A 17,297-nucleotide genomic window follows, 5' to 3' on the forward strand; every position below is an offset into this window, starting at 1 on the left:
AAGAAAACTTGAATATTTGGTATGGTTTTCCATTTCAGAATGAATTTATATTTTTTTCTATTTTTCTGTATATATTTCTATTATTTTTACAGTTCTGTAATATTCTGTAATTCATTTAACCAATCCTTTATTGCTAAACATTTGATTTGTTCATAGTTTATTTTTACCAACAGTGCTGCAGTGAATATCCTTATCTCTTTGTACACTTGAGGAAGTGTTTCCATTCTAGAAAATGTCTTCTTATTTTTTCTCATAGATGTTATGGAAGCAAGTTCACAACTACCCAATGTTCAACCTCCTTATGGATATTGACTCCTATATGTTTGCATGTGTGAACCAGACTGCTGTATATGAGGAGCTTGAAGATGAAACACGAAGACTCTGTGATGTCAGACCTTTTCTTCCAGTTCTCAAATTAGTGACAAGAAGTTGTGACCCAGGGGAAAAATTAGACTCAAAAATTGGAGTCCTTATAGGAAAAGGTAATATTAAAAATTCTTAGTATGAATTCTCTAACTATCTATCTACACACACACACGTAGTAAGTATATTTAAGACGTTGCTTTTCAAAGTGTGGTCCATGGACCACTGCTGATCTGTAAGTTGTTGCCAGTTTGAGATAAGGTAAGTATAGAGTTTGAGAATAAATGTTTAGAAACCCCTCTAGCAATATGATACTGCCATAGCATCCAAGGACTTATGTTTAATATATGTTTTTGTTGTCTAAGGATTTATTATTTATTTAATTTTTAAAAATAGAGACAGGGTCTCGCTGTGTTGTCCAGGCTGGTCTCAAACTCCTGAGCTCAAGTGATCCTCCTACCTTGGCCTCCCAAAGTGCTGGGATTACAGGCATGAGCCACTGTGCATGGCTGATTTATTTTTATTTTACAAAAATATTGGTCTTTGATGGATTGGAAGGAAAAAAGTTGTTGCTTTACCTCAGATTGTTTGAGAAGTCCTTCACTAAGGGAGACATTATCCTTAGTTTCTTATGAACTGCTCCTATAGAGTGAACATATTTTATACACAACTCTCTATGCCAACCAAGACTTTAAGCTGTTTGATGTTTCCATAAATAAGTTATTGACAAATTTTACTTCTTAACTGAAATTATCTTTAAGTAGAAGTTATTTTGGTAGAGAGTCAGGAAATACGTCCACATTATTCCTTGCAAATTTATTCCACAGAAAATTGTGAGTAACACAATCAGGAACTTGGAGGAGTCTCTCTTGCTATATAATATTAGGAGTCTCAGGGGCTAATGATATATAAATATCTTGCTTTAGAGAAGGTACTGACTTGAATTAGGAACTACAAAGGGTTACTGAGGAGGGGACTTTGCAGATTAAATACAAAACCAGAAAATCCACTGGAGGTTTATGTATCTGGATTGGGTATCAGTATTGATCAGATTCACTGTTATAGGATAATACAGTACCATCCCCTTTAACATACTATTCTTTGATCTTAACCTCTAATAATTCAGGCTTGCTAATGATTATACTGTGGGACTACTCCCTCTGAGTGCATTAGAATAGAACCTTGTTGGTTTACTAAGTGATACTGTGATATTTAAAAATATTTGATTACTTCAGAGGATGGCTAGTTTATTTTTGGCAATAAAAATTTTCCCAATTAACAAGTTTATAGTTATATATCATACAGAATTTTTTCTTATATATTAGTGACCTGATTAGAAAGTATTCCTTTCTGTTTTCTAGAGCTACAAAGGTGTGTTTTGTTTGTTTGTTTTTTGTTTCTGTTTTTGTTTTTTGGTGATAAGGTCTCGCCCTGTTGCCCAGGCTAGAGTGCAGTGGGGCGATCATGTCTCACTTCATCCTCGACTCGACCCTTAGTCTTAAGCAGTCCTCCCACCTCAGCATCCTAAGTAGCTGGGACTACATACAGATGCAAGCCACCATGCCCAACTAGTTTTTTTTTTTTATAGTAGAGACAGGATGTTGCCTGGGCTGGTCTTAAACTCCTGGACTTGAGCTGTTTGCCTGCCTCAGCCTTCAGAGCCACAGCACCTGGCCCAAAGATTTTTATAGAATTTGAATTTTTATCCATTATAAAAAGTTTTCTCTTTGTTCTCATGCCCATAAAAAGTTGAAGAATATATGGAAGAGGAGAAAGAATAAAAAACCACTTATAGTCTTATCATCCAGGACAAGTATATTGACTGACAATATTTTGATGTATTTCTTTTAAATAAAGTGTATGTATTTCTTTCTCTTTCTCTTTTTTTTTTTTTTTTTTTTTGGTATGGCGTCTTGCTCTATTGCCCAGGCTGGAGTGCAATGGCGTGATCTCGGCTCACTGCAACCTCCGCCTCCTGGGTTCAAGTGATTCTCCTGCCTCAGCCTCCTGAATAGCTGGTACTACAGGCACCTGCCACCACGCCCAGCTAATTTTTATATTTTTAATAGAGACGGGGTTTCACCATGTTGGTCAGGATGGTCTCGATCTCTTGACCTCGTGATCTGCCTGCCTCGGCCTCTCAAAGTGCTGGGATTACAGGCGTGAGCCACCACACCCAGCCTAAATTGTCTGTATTTCAAGTCTTTTATTTGTTTTTGTTTCTGTGGATTAGAGTACTTAGCTTTTCTGTATTTTCGTGCTAATGTTAGAAAGCAAACCAGAACCACATTGATTTTTAGAGAAGCTAAAATATTTGTTAATCCAAAAAGTACCACAGAGTATGCCAAGCTCTTTTTGTTTTTTTTTTTTTAATAGGGTCTCTCTCTGTCACCTAGGCTGGTGTGCAGTGGTGCGATCTCAGCTCACTGCAGCCTCAACCTCCCAGGCTCAAGTGATCCTCCTACCTCAGCCTCGTGAGTAGCTGAGACCACAGGCATATGCCACCATGCCCATGTAGATTTTAGCATGTTGCCCAGGCTGGTATCAAACTCCTAAGTCCAAGTGATCCACCTGCCTTTGCCTCCCAAAGTGCTAGGATTATAGGTGTGAGCCATTGTGCTGGCCTTTTTACTTTTATTTTTATTTATTTATTTATTTATTTATTTATTTTTTTGATAGTCTCACTTTGTTGCCTAGGCTGGAGTGCAGTGGCATGGTCTTGGCTCACTGCAAGCTCTGCCTCCCGGGCTCAAGCGATTTTCCTGCCTCAGCCTCCTGAGTAGCTGGGATTACAGGCACCTGCCACCATGCCTAGCTAATTTTTTACTTTTATTAGAGACAGGGTTTCACCATATTGGCCAGGCTGGTCTCGAACTCCTGACTTCAGGTGATCTGCCTGCCTCGGCCTCCCAAAGTGCTGGGATTACAGGTGTGAGTCACTGCGCCTGGCTGTTTTTGTTTTTATTTTTAAATTGAGACAGGGTCTTGCTCTGTCACCCAGGCTGGAGTGCAGTGGTATAGCCATGGGTCACTGCAGCCGCAGCTTTCCAGGGTCAAGTGATCCTCCCACCTCAGCTTCCTGAGTAGCTGAGTGCAAGCTACCAAGTCTGGCTAATTTTTTCTTTTTTTTTTTTTAAAGAGTTGGAATCTTACTATGTTACCCAGGATGTGGGCCAAGTTTCTTCAAGGCATTGGTATTTCTTTGAAATTTACCTCCTTCTCAACACTTACCAAAACATGGATTCACTGGCCACCATTACCTCTTCCTATGCCTGCCAGATATGGCAAATAAAAATATTGAAGATTGAAATATTACATATGCTGTGCTTATGCTAAAAACATATTCATTATTTATCTAAAATTCAAATTGAATTGCGCATACTGTTTTTTTTATCCTGGCAACCTTACCTACCATAGTGTAGGGGTATAAGCTATATTAGAATTTAATGAATTTAATTTTTTTTTTTTTTTGAGACAGGGTCTCACTCTGTCACCCAGTCTGGAGTGTAGTGGCACCTTCTTGGCTCACGGCAACCTCTGCCTCCCGGGTTGAAGCAATTCTCCCACCTTGGCTTCCTGAGTAGCTGGGACTATATGAATGGGACCTGTAGTCCCAGCTACTAGTCCTGAGTCCTGTAGTCCAGCTGTAGTCCTGTATTGCAGCTGTAGTCCTGAGTAGCTGGGACCACCACACCTGCCTAATTTTTATATTCTTTGGCATTTTGATTATATACACAAATTTAAATGTTAACGTTTATTTAAGAAATTGAGTAAGTTGAGTATTTAAGAATGAATTTTCACTTTTAATACTTGAGAAGTCAAGTCAATTTTTGCAGTTGCTGATTTGTCAGTGATGACCAGGGCTTGATGAGGCCATGCCTCCTGGGAAAACAATAAACAATTATTTCAGTTTAACCTTAGGAACAAGGTTGCTGCCTCCTCTCTCCAAAGAAAACAGTAGAACCTTTAGAGACGTAATTGCCCTGACTAGGCTAAAAATACCTTTTCCTGAAAGATGATGTGGCTAATCTTTTTTTTCCTGTGTTTATTCCAAATAATTATTTACAGAGCTGTTGTTTGAGTTCTGTTTGTTCTCTGCAGTAAGGTGTATGCCACCCCTATATTAATTTCTCCAAACACTCAGTAAAATAATTGTAACCAGAGGATTTTGTTAGCATTCTGAAAAACATATTTGTAAACTCCCTTATTTCTCCTGACCTATCTAAACCTGTGGTATACCTTAAGTGAGGGAAATAGCTAGTCTGTAGGATTTTTTTTTTTTTTTTTTTTTTGACACAAAGTCTCACTTGGTTGTCCAGGCTGGAGTGCAGTGGCGTGATCTTTGCTCACTGCAACCTCTGCCTCCTGGGGTCAAGTGATTCTCGTGCCTGAGCCTCCTGAGTAGCTGGGATTATAGGATTGCACCACCACACCCGGCTAATTTTTGTATTTTTTGTAGAGATGGGGTTTTGCCATGTTGGCTAGGCTGGTTTCAAACTCCTGACCTCAAGCGATCTGCCTGCCTCAAGCCTTCCAAAGTGCTGGGATTACAGGTGTGAGCCACCATGCCTGGCCTACTCTGTAGGATTTTAACATCCTCTTTAGTATGAATAAATTGTTCACTCAGTACTTTTTTAGTTTAAAAATTATATTTGATTGTAAATTTTACAGTAGTCTTAAGGAAAATTTAAGCTTTGCTGTTAGATTCTCTTATAAGAATGTATGTAGGGTATTAGCTAGGTTTAAAATTAAATTACTTAGCCCAAAGTGTTCGTATTTTTGGTAAAATTTCTGTTTTTAAGAGATCTTTATGGTGGTTCCCAAATTTAGGTTGTATCAGTTTCTTAAAATGAATATGCTCAGAGATTGGGATTCAGTGAGTCTGGAATAAATGAAAGCTTTATTTTTTATGTGATTCTAACAGTTACACGAACAGAGTCCCTTATTCATAATTTATTGAAAAATATTACCAAAACATTAGTGATTGCAGTTCAATAGTATTGAGTGTTTATACTTGAAATTTTACCGTGACCATGGGTGATATGGTCTTTGCTTAGACCTCACATGCCAGTGGGAAATGAGGATCAGTAAACATAGTTTTATTGCAATGTGTGAACTGCTATGCTATGTCAGAAAGGGTCACCTTCAGATACTGTGTGATCTCACTTAAATGTGGAACACTGAAGTTCAACTACTCAAAGTAAACAGTAGAATGGTAGTTACCAGGGCCAGTTGGGGACAGATAAAGGGGTGTATTGAGCTGGGAAAGGGGAGACATTGGTCAATGGATACAAAGTTTCAGCAGGAATAAGTTCTGGTGTTCTATTGCAGGGGTTCTCCTCTGCTCCCTGTTCCTGGTTAGGAATGAGGCCGCACAGCAGGAGGTGAGCAGCAGGTTGGGTGAGCATTACCATCTGAACTTCGCTTCCTGTCAGATCAGTGGTAGCATTAGATTCTCATAGGAGCGTGAATGCGAAGAATCCTATTGTGAACTGCACATGAGAGGGATCTCTCTAATGAGAGAGAATCTAATGCCTGATGATCTGAGGTAGAACAGTTTCATCCCAAAACCACCCCTACCCCCATTCTATTGCATAGCACCATGACTATAGTTAATAATAATGTATTGTATATTTCAAAATAGCTATGAGAGAATTTTAAAATGTTCTCTTCACAAAGAAATGATAAATATTTGAGGTGATAGATATGCTAATTAGCCAGATTTGATCATTGCACAATGTATACATGTATCAAAACATCACATTGGCCGAGCGTGGGGGCTTATTCCCAGTACTTTGGGAGGACGAGGTGGGTGGATCACTTGAGCCCAGGATTTGGAGACCAGTCTGGGCAACATAGCAAAACCCCATCTCTACAAAAAATAGAACAAACACACCAGGCACGGTGGTGTGTGCCTATAGTCCCAGCTACTTGAGAGGCTGAGGTGGATCACTTGGCTTGAGCCCGGAGGTTGAGGCTCCAGTGAGCCGTGATCATGCCACTGCACTCCAGCCTGGGTGACAGAGTGAGACCCTGTCTCAAACAAACAAAAAAACTCTATCACATTGTACCTCATAAATATATGCAATTATTATTTGCCAATTAATAAAAAAACAAAACTTTTGAAAAGGAAAGTCACCTTAAATCAATTAGGTGAATCAGGGATGACATCTTAGAATATGTACACCTAAACTGAGCCATCAATGCTGATTAGGAATCTGGCAGGTAAAGAGAAGTGGAGAAAGGAAAAAACAAAAAGAAATGGCACATGTGAAGAATGGCCTATTCAAGGAAAAGAAATTGATTATGGGTGGTGTAGGGGGACAGGTAGGACAACTAGGGAAGACTAGAGAGGCAGCCATCTTCAGAGCATACAGTGCCATGCAGGCCATGTAAAAAGTAGAGCTTTACTACTAAGAACACTTGGGACGCTATTGAAGAAATTTAAGTAGGGGAGTAACATGATAAATTTGCATTTTAGGAAGATTATTTAGGTTGTAGAATGAAGAGTGGATTGGAGGGATTAAGAATTTGAGTAGAGAAATTAGTGAAAAAATGATGTAACCCAAAGGAAGGGTGATGATGGCCAGGATTTGGTTAATGGTTACAGGAACTGAGAGAAGTGGACAGAGTTGAGAGACATTTAGGAGGTGGGTTAAACATGATTTGTAGTAGATTAAGGGAAATAAAGCATGTGATTTTTGTTAGATGTATATATTATTGGGTACTTATTTCCCTTTCCTAACCTGTAATTCCTATTGCCTGTGAATAGAATGAATATTAACAGTGCACTAAAATGCTTCAGCCAGTCCACCCAAATTACAGTCCATTCGTAGCTAATTTAGAGTAATGTATTTTATTCCAGATCTAAAACTATCCAGGAAATCATTTTACCTTTGCTATGTTTTATTTTTTTATAGTTAATACCACAAAATTGATTCTAGGATATATTTTTGAAATAACAACTATTGTTTTCAGTGCATAAAAGTAAAAAGAAGACAATGCAACCGTTACTGACATGCATATGTTCAAATAGTGTAGTATAGATTAATTTTATGGAATAAAACGTAACTTTCCTCACTGTGCATTCCTCTCTAATACTACAAAATACCACTGTAGCAATAGAGTCATCTCAAGTATCCAAAACAAAAACTTAATGCATATTCTATATTCTTTCTTTTGAATTTGCAGAAAAGGGATTTTACCTGACCCATTCTCTACCTACTTAAAAAAAAAATCTAGTGCCCTTAAACACACACAGATTGATTGTATTTTTATCTCCTGCACCACTGTATAATGATATATGGATGTATCTTTATTAAACCAGTCCTGAATGATGGCCTTTAGATTACATTTTAATTATTATAAAAAAACTGCAGCAAATATTCATGTATTGATAGTATATCGATAGGTTTGTAGAAATAAACAAAGACCACTCAGATGAGAAGAGAGACTATTTATGCAGAGGTTGCTATAGTAAAAGAACTTGAGTTTGGCAGAGACTCAGAGGCAGGCAGTGGAGTGGGAAAGCTTTACAGTGAAAAAAGGAAGGTTTCAGAGATGCCTGATGGGAAATTGTTGGCAGCAGGGAGCTGGAGGTGGGCTAACTAGAAGCAAGGCATCTTATACGACTGGTGTTGGTGTAGTATACTTGGCTTTCTTGGTTGGTCCTAAATTTCTCAGGTTGAGATTACGATTGATAAAATTGTGAGGTCTAAGGATGTGTGTGTGTGTGAATGATTTCTAGTAAATATTACAAAATTGCCCTCTAAAATGTTCATATCAATGTAGTTTCTCACCAAAACTATACTAGAATGCCTTTTTCTCTCTACCCTTTCCAGCACAGGGTATTATCAAATTTTAAAATATGTGCTAACCTGATAGGTAAAAATTAATGCACACATAAACATTTACATATGCCAATTCATTCTTTTAGATTTCTAAAATTATTTACTGGAATAATCATAAGTTTTTGAAAAAGTTGTCATATATAATTGTCTTAATGACAGAAGTGACTAAAAATTAAGTACAGCCCATCCTTCAGCAATAGGTTTGAACTGTGCAGGGCCAATTATAAGTGGATATTTTTCAGTAAATATATTGAAACTTTTTTTGAGATTTGTGAGAATTTGAAAAAACTTGCAGACAAATCGCAGCCTAGAAATAGTGAAAAAATTAAAAAGTTAAGTATGTAATAAATGCATATGTATGTAGATACTAGTTTATCATTTAGTACCATAAAATACACATAAATCTATTATAAAAAGTTAAAAATTCAAAACTTACATACACAGACATTTAGACAACCATACATGGTACCATTTGCAGTTGAAAGAAGTACAAACAAATGTAAAGATACAGTATTAAATCATAACTGAATAAAATTAATTGTAGTACATGCTATACTACTGTAATAATTTTGCAGCCACCTCCTGTTGCTATTGTGGTGAGGTTAATTGTGTTTACTGGAATACTGCAAACCTTGAATAACACTGTGGGACCCATACAAAATGCCACTTGTGATCCTGGAAGTACTTCTAAGAACAGGGAAAAGTCATGATATTATAAGGAAAAGTTGAATGCAGCTGGGTGCAGAGGCTGAGGCAGGAGCCCAGGAGTTCTAGGTACTAGTGTGCTGTGATTGTGCCTGCAAATACCTTATTTAAAAAAATTTTAAAAAGGCTGAATACCTTGATATGTACTGTAGATGGAGGTCTGTAGCTGTGGTTGCCTGCCATTTTGAGATAAATCAATCTAGTGTAAGTACCATTGTGAAAAAACAAATTCGTGAAACTCTTGCTGCAGCTATGTCAGCAGGTGCTAAACCTTGCACTTTCTGTGAAACACCTTTTTAATCTCACATTAAAAATGCAGCTTGTGTGTGGGTGCAGGATTACTATAAGAAAGGCATACCTATAGACTCTACTCTGATTCAAGAAAAGGCAAAGTTATGTGACAAAGCAATAAGAAAGTGAAGAATCTAGTGCAGGAGAATTTTAATGCTAGCAAAGGATGGTTTGACAATTTTAGAAAGAGGTTTGGCATAAAAAAAAGTCAAGGTAACAGAAGAAGTTATTTTTCCTGACCTAGAAATAGCAGATGAGTTCCCAGATGCCATTAAGAAAAATCACTAGGCCGGGCGCGGTAGCTCAAGCCTGTAATCCCAGCACTTTGGGAGGCTGAGGCAGGCGGATCACGAGGTCAGGAGATCGAGACCATCCTGGCTAACATGGTGAAACCCAGTCTCTACTAAAAAATAAAAAAAAACTAGCTGGGCGAGGTGGCAGGTGCCTGTAGTCCCAGCTACTCAGGAGGCTGAGGCAGGAGAATGGCGTAAACCCGGGAGGCGGAGCTTGCGGTGAGCTGAGATCCGGCCACTGCACTCCAGCCTGGGCGACAGAGCGAGACTTTGTCTCAAAAAAAAAAAAAAAAAAAAAAAAAAAAGAAAAATCACTGAGGAGAAAGGATACCTGCCTGAACAGATTTTTGGTGTTTTGTTTTTGAGACATTATCTCACTCTGTTGCCCAGGCTATATCCTTGCCCTCCTGGGCAAGTGATCCTCCCACCTCAGCCTCCTGAGTAGCTGGGACTACAGGCATGCGCCACCATGCCGAGCTAATTTTTAATTTTTTGTAGAGATGAGGTCTCACTATGTTGCCCAGGCTGGTCTCGAACACCTGACCTCAAGGAATCCTCCTACCTCGGCCTCCCAAAATGTTGGGATTATAGGTGTGAGCTGCCTTGTCTGGCCCTGAACAAGTTTTTAATGTAGATCAAAGTGCCCAGTTCTGGAGAAAAAAAAAATGCCACAAAGGTCAGTTATTAGTAAGGAAGAGAAGTTAGCACCAGGATTTAAGACAGGAAGACTAACTACTGTTTTGTGCAAATGCAGACTGGTTTGTGATACACTTTATTTATAAAGCTGCTAACCCCCAAACCTCAAAGGGAAAAAGAAACACCAGCTGCTAGTCTTTCGGTTGTACAACAAGAAGACCTGGATAATGAGAACGCTTTTTCTGGACTGGTTCCATCAGTGCTTTGTTCTGAAGTCAGGAAGTATTTTGCCAGTAAGGGGGCTGCCTCTTTTTGAGATGGAGTCTCACTGTATCGCCCAGGCTGCAGTGCAGTGGTGTGATCTTGGCTCCTCTGTCTCCTGGGTTCAAGGGATTCTCCTGCCTCCACCTCCCAAGTAGCTGGGATTACAGGCACACACCACTGTGTCTGGCTAATTTTTGTGTTTTTAATAGAGACGGTGTTTCCCCATGTTGGCCAGGCTGGTCTCGAACTCCTCACTTCAAGTGATCCCCCCACCTTGGCCTCCCAAAGTGCTGGGATAACAGGAGGATTACAGGCGTGAGCCACTGCGCCTAGCCTAGGGACTGCTTTTTTTTTTTTTTTGAAATGGAGTCTTGCTCTGTCACCCAGGCTGGAGTGCAGTGGAGAGATCTCAGCTCACTGCAAGCTCCACCTCCCGGGTTCACACCCTTCTCCTGCCTCAGCCTCCCAAGTAGCTGGGACTACAGGCGCCTACCACCACGCCCGGCTAACTTTTTGTATTTTTAGTAGAGACGGAGTTTCACTGTGTTAGCCAGGATGGTCTCGATCTCCTGATCTCGTGATCCGCCCACCTCAGCCTCCCAGAGTGCTGGGATTACAGGAATGAGCCACTGCACCCGGCCAGGACTGCCTTTAAGGTTCTTTTGATATTGGATGATGCCCGTGGCCACCCAGAACCCCCTGAGTTCAACACTGAAAGCATCAAAGTGGTCTACTTACCCCCAAACTCTACATCTCTAATTTAGCCTATCAGGAGGTCGTAAGGACCTTTAAGGCTCGTTACTCATGGTACTCTATGGAAGAGAACCTGGTTAAACATCATGAAAGACTGGGAGTATTACATCAATGAAGATGCCATCGTTGATGTAGAAAAAGTTGTGAAAGCTATCAAACCCGAAACAGTAAATTCCTGTTGGAGAAAACTTTGTCCCGATATTGTACATGAGTTCACAGGATTTACAACAGAACCAATCAAGGAAATTATGAAATAGATTTTGGATATGGCATAAAAGGCAGCAGTGGTGGTGAAGGGTTTCAAAATACAGATCATGGAGAAATCCAAGAGCTAATAAACACCACACGAGAGGGATTAACAGAAAACAACTTCACGGAGATGAGTGATTCTGAACCAGTGCCAGATGATGAGGAAGATGATATAGAATTAAACAGTGCCCGAAAACAAATTCACATGCAGCAGTCTTGACGGAAGGCTTCTGATTATTCAAGATTGCTTTTGACTTCTTTTATAATATGGCCCCTTCTATGATACCAGCACTGAAACTAAAGCAATGGTAGGATTGATACTATACAGATAAACATTTTTTACAGAAATGAAAAAGCAAAGAAGTCAGAAATTATGATGTATATCTGTAAAGTTACATACAGTATGCTTGCATCTCCTGCCTCACCTTCTACCTCCTTCACTCTTCTGCGTCTGTCACCCCTGAGACAGCAAGACCAACCTCTCCTCCTCCTCCTCAGCCTACTCAATGTGAAGATGATGAGTTAGGAAGACATTTATGATGATCCACTTCCTCTTAATAAATAGTAAATATATTTTCTCTTCTTTGTGATTTATTTAATAACATTTTCTTTTTTTGTAATCAGAAGAGAGCTGGAGTAATTAACATTTTCTTTAGCTTTAGGAATACAGTATATAACATATATAACATACAAAATAAGTGTTGACTGACTTTGTGTTGTTGGTAAGGCTTCTGCTCATAAGTAGGCTATTAGTAGTTAAGTTGTTCAGGAGTCAAAAGTGACATGTGGGCCAGGCATGGTGACTCATACTTGTAATCCCAGCACTTTGGGAGACTGAGGTGGGAGGATTGCTTGAGCCCAGGAGTTCAAGACAATTTGGACAATATGGCAAGACCTCATGTCTACTAAAAATTTATCCAGACATAGTGGCATGTGCTTGTGACTGTAATTTCAGCTACTTGGGAGGCTGAGGTGGGAGGATCACTTTAGCCCAGGAGATGAAGGGTACAGTGAGCAGTGATCACACCACTGCTCTCCAGCCTGGGTAACAGAGCAAGATTCTGTCTCAGTGAATGAATGAATGAATGAATATTATATGTGAATTTTCTCCTCTGTGGGGGGTTGGTGCCGCAACCACCATGTTGTTTGAGAGTCAACCAAACAGTAAAGAACAATTTTACGTTTATGGGATTTTTGACTGATTAATACAATATATGATAACCATTTAAAAGTCACAATGAAGTGAAAATTCAATCTATAAAATTTTTAAGTATACTAGGTTTTCTTTGGTTTTGGTTTTTTAAAGACTATGAACAGTTTTAGGGTCACAGCAAAATTCAGAGGAAGATACGGAGATTTTCCACATTCCCTCTGCCCCTGTGTATCATAGCCATTCCCATAGTATATCAAGTTTTAGGTGAGATAATAACTTGATTCTTAGTTTTCTTCTATTACAGTATTGAAGCTGTTTTTCAGATTCTTAGTTTTTCTCAGCTATTTTAAATGTGATTTATTAATACTTGGTTTGTAAATAAAAACAATGAATCTTTTATGTGTGGCTTTAAAATATGTATTGTGAATTACTTTGTAAAACTGGTAAGCAAACTACATTTCTTTATGAGGTTCTGAGTTGTATTTTTTTAAAAATATAATTGTATGTTTGTCTTCTGTACATGAGATTTATTGTTTTATCTGGGTTTTTTGATCTTTCATGGTATTTTCCTCCGTAGTTTCATCTGCTTGATAAAAGCCAAGCATCCAAGATCCAAGTTAGTTTGTGTTGAATATACTTTGTATTCTTTCTATATTCTTTTTTGTTATTGTTAGCTACTGAAAATGACACCTTTAAAAAATGTGTTTAGGTCTGCATGAATTTGATTCCTTGAAGGATCCTGAAGTAAATGAATTTCGAAGAAAAATGCGCAAATTCAGCGAGGAAAAGATCCTGTCACTTGTGGGATTGTCTTGGATGGACTGGCTAAAACAAACATATCCACCAGAGCATGAACCATCCATCCCTGAAAACTTAGAAGATAAACTTTATGGGGGAAAGCTCATTGTAGCTATTCATTTTGAAAACTGCCAGGTAGGATTATGTTTTTTTAAGAAATATTTTGTAATACATTTCTCATTTTTACCTGAATACAGCTCCATTTTTAGAAGTGTCTCTCACCTAGCAAACACTATTAGAAAGAACAATTTTAGATTTCAGATGGAAATATATTTAGTATTATGTATAATAGTCTAAAGTGATATTCTTTGCATGTATCTTTTTTGATGCAGTGGAATGGTGATTTAGAATGGGATTGGCAAACTGGACTGTTTAATTGGTTTTTACAGTTTTAAAGGGATGTTAAAAAAAGAAAAAATCCTCAAAGATTTGTAAAGGGATGTGTAAAAGAAGAAGAAGAAAAAAAAAAAGAATATGCAACAGAGACCACTGTGTTGTATGTTGTTTGCCAAACCTGGTCCTTTACAGAAAAAGTTTGCCAACTGCTGGTCTAAATAGTGTTCCTTATTGGAAATATATTTTTTTCATGTGATTTTTCCCCCCCGTCTGTAGAATGAAAGCCCTAATCAAAATGGTCTCTTTGTTTCCATATTCTTAAATTTGCATTCTGTGACTATGTGAATTAATTAATGATATGGAAGTAGGCATTATAATAGAGTTCATATACAGCCCATCCATTTCTGAATATTCAGAGCAATTATACAAACTAGATGATGCTACTACTTTTGTATCAAGTATAGTCATTCTAGCATCTAGGGTCTGGCATTAGAGTAAGGTAGAAACGCAAGGATTTTTTTTTTTTTTTTTTTTAATGGAGTCTCGCTCTATTGCCCAGGCTGGAGTGCAGTGGTATGATCTTGGCTCCCTGCAACCTCCACCCCGCAGGTCCAAGCGATTCTCTTGCTGCAGCCTCCTGAGTAGCTGGGATTATAGGCTCCTGCCACCACACCTGGCTAATTTTTGTATTTTTAGTAGAGATGGAGTTTCACCATGTTGGCCAGGCTGGTCTCGAACTTCTGACCTCAGATGATCCACTCGCCTTGGCCTCCCAAAATGCTGGGATTACAAGCATGAGCCACTACGCCCAGCCGGATGTTTTGTTTTGTTCTTGAATTACTGTGATAACCATAGCAATGACAACAACCAATTATGCAGGGTAAGTTTTTATTCTGTGTTGAGCACTTATCCTGCATAATTCCTCGTATGGTATATTTTTCATATATTCTCCAGTTCCCACACCAATCTTACAAAATGTTGTTGTCTTTCCCCCATTTACAGTGAAGAGACTGAAAGGAAGAGAAGTTTAGTGTTTTGTGCCAGTCCTCATAGCTAGTCAGTGGTAGAACCAGGATTTCATCCAGGTGTGTTTCTCTGGTTTTACCTAGTTTTGCCGCCTTTTAGCCAACATGTTAATAAGTATTTGTTAGGACAGATGTGAAAAAAAGATTCTACCTTCAGGCATTTTCTCTAAACAAGTAAGTTTATCTAGGGAAAAATGCCATTCATCATTCAATCCTGAGATACGTTGAGTCTGAAGTTCAATTTAAGTCAAGATTTGAGTATCATTAAAATGTCAAGGTCAAATTTACAATACTGTTTAAGGAATTCTGCGTGGTCAAGAGAGGTAGAATAGGGGAATTTATTGATGAAGGGTGATGAGAATTCAACTTGAGAACACTGACTTGGCCAGGTGAGATGGTGCACAACCACTTTGGGAGGCTGAACAGGGAGGATCTCTTGAACCCAGGAGTTGCCAGGTTGGGCAATGTGGTGAAACCCCATCTGTACAAAAATTACCTGGGCATGGTGGTGCACATCTGTAGTCCCAGCTACCCAGGAGGATGAGGTGGGAGGATTGCTTGATCCCAGAAGGCGGAGGTTGCAGCGAGCCCAGATTGCGCCACTGTACTCCACCTTGGGCGACAGAGTGATACCCTGTCTCAAAAAAAAAAAAACAGGTACAATATTTCATGAAGTCATGGAAAGTGATATTGAACAACTGCTTGAAATATGGGAAAACCATTAAGATATAAGGTCATTGGTGTCTTATTGGGAGGTGAGGTTGAGGAGGAAAGAGGAGGCATGAGACCTCTCAAAATGATTCCTAGCATCCTAACCTGTATTCTTTGATGTATGTGGCACTGTCTTAGTCCGTTTGGGCTGCTGTAACAGAATACCGTAGACTGGGTGGCTTATAAACAACAGAAATTTATTTCTCACAATTCTAGGGTTTTTTGTTTGTTTGTTTTGTTCTGTTTTGTTTTGAGACAGAGTCTCGCTTTGTGGTCCAGGCTGCATTGCAGTAGCGTGATCTAGGCTCACTGCAACTGCCTCTTTTCAGGTTCAAGGGATTCCCCTGATTCAGCTTCCTGAGTAACTGGGACTATAGACAGGCGCCACTGCGCCCTGCTAATTTTTTGTATTTTTAGTAGAGGCGGGGTTTCACTCTGTTCGCCAGGTTGGTCTTGAACTCCTGAGCTCCAGTGATTACAGGTGTGAGCCACTGCACCTGGCCTGTTTCTCACAATTCTGGAAGCTGGGAAGTCCAAGATCAAGGCACCAGTTCATTCTGTGTCTTACGAGGATGGCTTCCTGGTGCATATATAACTATATTCTTGCTATGTCCTTACATAGCAGAAGAGGAGAGGAAACTCTCTGAGGTTTATTTTATTTTATTTATTTTATTTTATTTTTATTTTTGTTTTATTTTTATTTTTTGAGATGGAGTCTCACTTTGTCACCAGGCTGGAGTACAGTGACACAATCTTGGCTCACTGCAACCTCCAACTCCCTGGTTCAAGCAATTCTCCTGCCTCAGCCTCCCGAGTAGCTGGCACTACAGGCAGTGGCCACCGCGCCTGTTTTTTGTATTTTTAGTAATTTTTTGTATTTTTAGTAAAGGCAGGGTTTCACCGTGTTTGCCAGGCTGGTCTTGAGCTCCTGAGCTTAAGTGATCCGCCCGCCTCGGCCTCCCAAGGTGCTGGGATTACAGGTGTGAGCCACTGCACCTGGCCTGTTTCTCAAAATTCTGAAATCTGGGAAGTCCAAGATCAAGGCACTAGTTCATTATGAGGGATTGCTTCCTGGTCCATACATAACTGTCTTCTTGCTATGTCCTTACATGGCAGAAAAGGAGACGAAGCTCTCTAAGTTCTTTTTTTATTTATTTTATTTTATTTATTTATTTATTTTTTTGAGTTGGAGTCTCACTCTGACAGGCTGGAGTGCAGTGACACAATCTCAGCTCACTGCAACCTCCGACTCCCTGGTTCAGGCGATTCTCCTGCCTCAGCCTCTCAAGTAGCTGGGACTACAGGTGTGAACCACCATGCCTAGCTAATTTTTGTACTTTTAGTAGAAACGGGGTTTTACCATGTTGGCCAGGCTGGTCATGATCTCTTGACCTCGTGATCCGCCCACCATGGCCTCCCAAAGTGCTGGGATTACAGGTGTGAGCCACCGTACATAGCCTCTGGGGTCTCTTCTATAAGGGTACTAATCTCATTCATGAGGACTCTACCCTCATGACCTAATCACATCCCAAAGTTTTTACTTCCAAATATCATCACATTAGAGATTAGGCTTCTACATATGAATCCAGCAGGGGAGACACAAACATTCAGTCTATGGCAGGCACCAACTCATAGAAAACACAGAATAATAAGTAAAATACTGGGAAAAATAGATGTGAAATACTTAGTAAGTTTAGGTTTTAAAAGTTTGAATCTAAGACATCTTAAATTCAGGGGGGTGATTTATTTAAATAAATTAGTGGAAAATATTATGGAATTGATGTCAGGTCAGTATAGGGCGTAGCAGTGAGTTAGTTGTTCAGAGTAGCAGTTGGTTGCTTTGGGAGATAGCTTCTTATATTGTTAGTAT

At 39.3% G+C, this 17,297-nt stretch overlaps 1 protein-coding gene across 3 annotated transcripts in view; it reads left to right on the forward strand.

Moving 5' to 3' along the window:
• The window catches only part of PIK3CB (phosphatidylinositol-4,5-bisphosphate 3-kinase catalytic subunit beta), a 186,063-nt gene that overhangs the window by 78,758 nt on the left and 90,008 nt on the right, over positions 1-17,297 (forward strand). For all 3 annotated transcript variants that reach the window (XM_009201618.4, XM_017955846.2, XM_017955847.2), the window contains 2 exons: positions 257-482; positions 13,267-13,490. In XM_009201618.4, the coding sequence (XP_009199882.1) occupies positions 257-482; positions 13,267-13,490 (450 nt within the window). The remainder of the gene's footprint in view (positions 1-256; positions 483-13,266; positions 13,491-17,297) is intronic.

This window comes from Papio anubis, chromosome 2, assembly GCF_008728515.1.
Source record: "Papio anubis isolate 15944 chromosome 2, Panubis1.0, whole genome shotgun sequence".
Taxonomy (NCBI): Eukaryota; Metazoa; Chordata; class Mammalia; order Primates; family Cercopithecidae; genus Papio; species Papio anubis.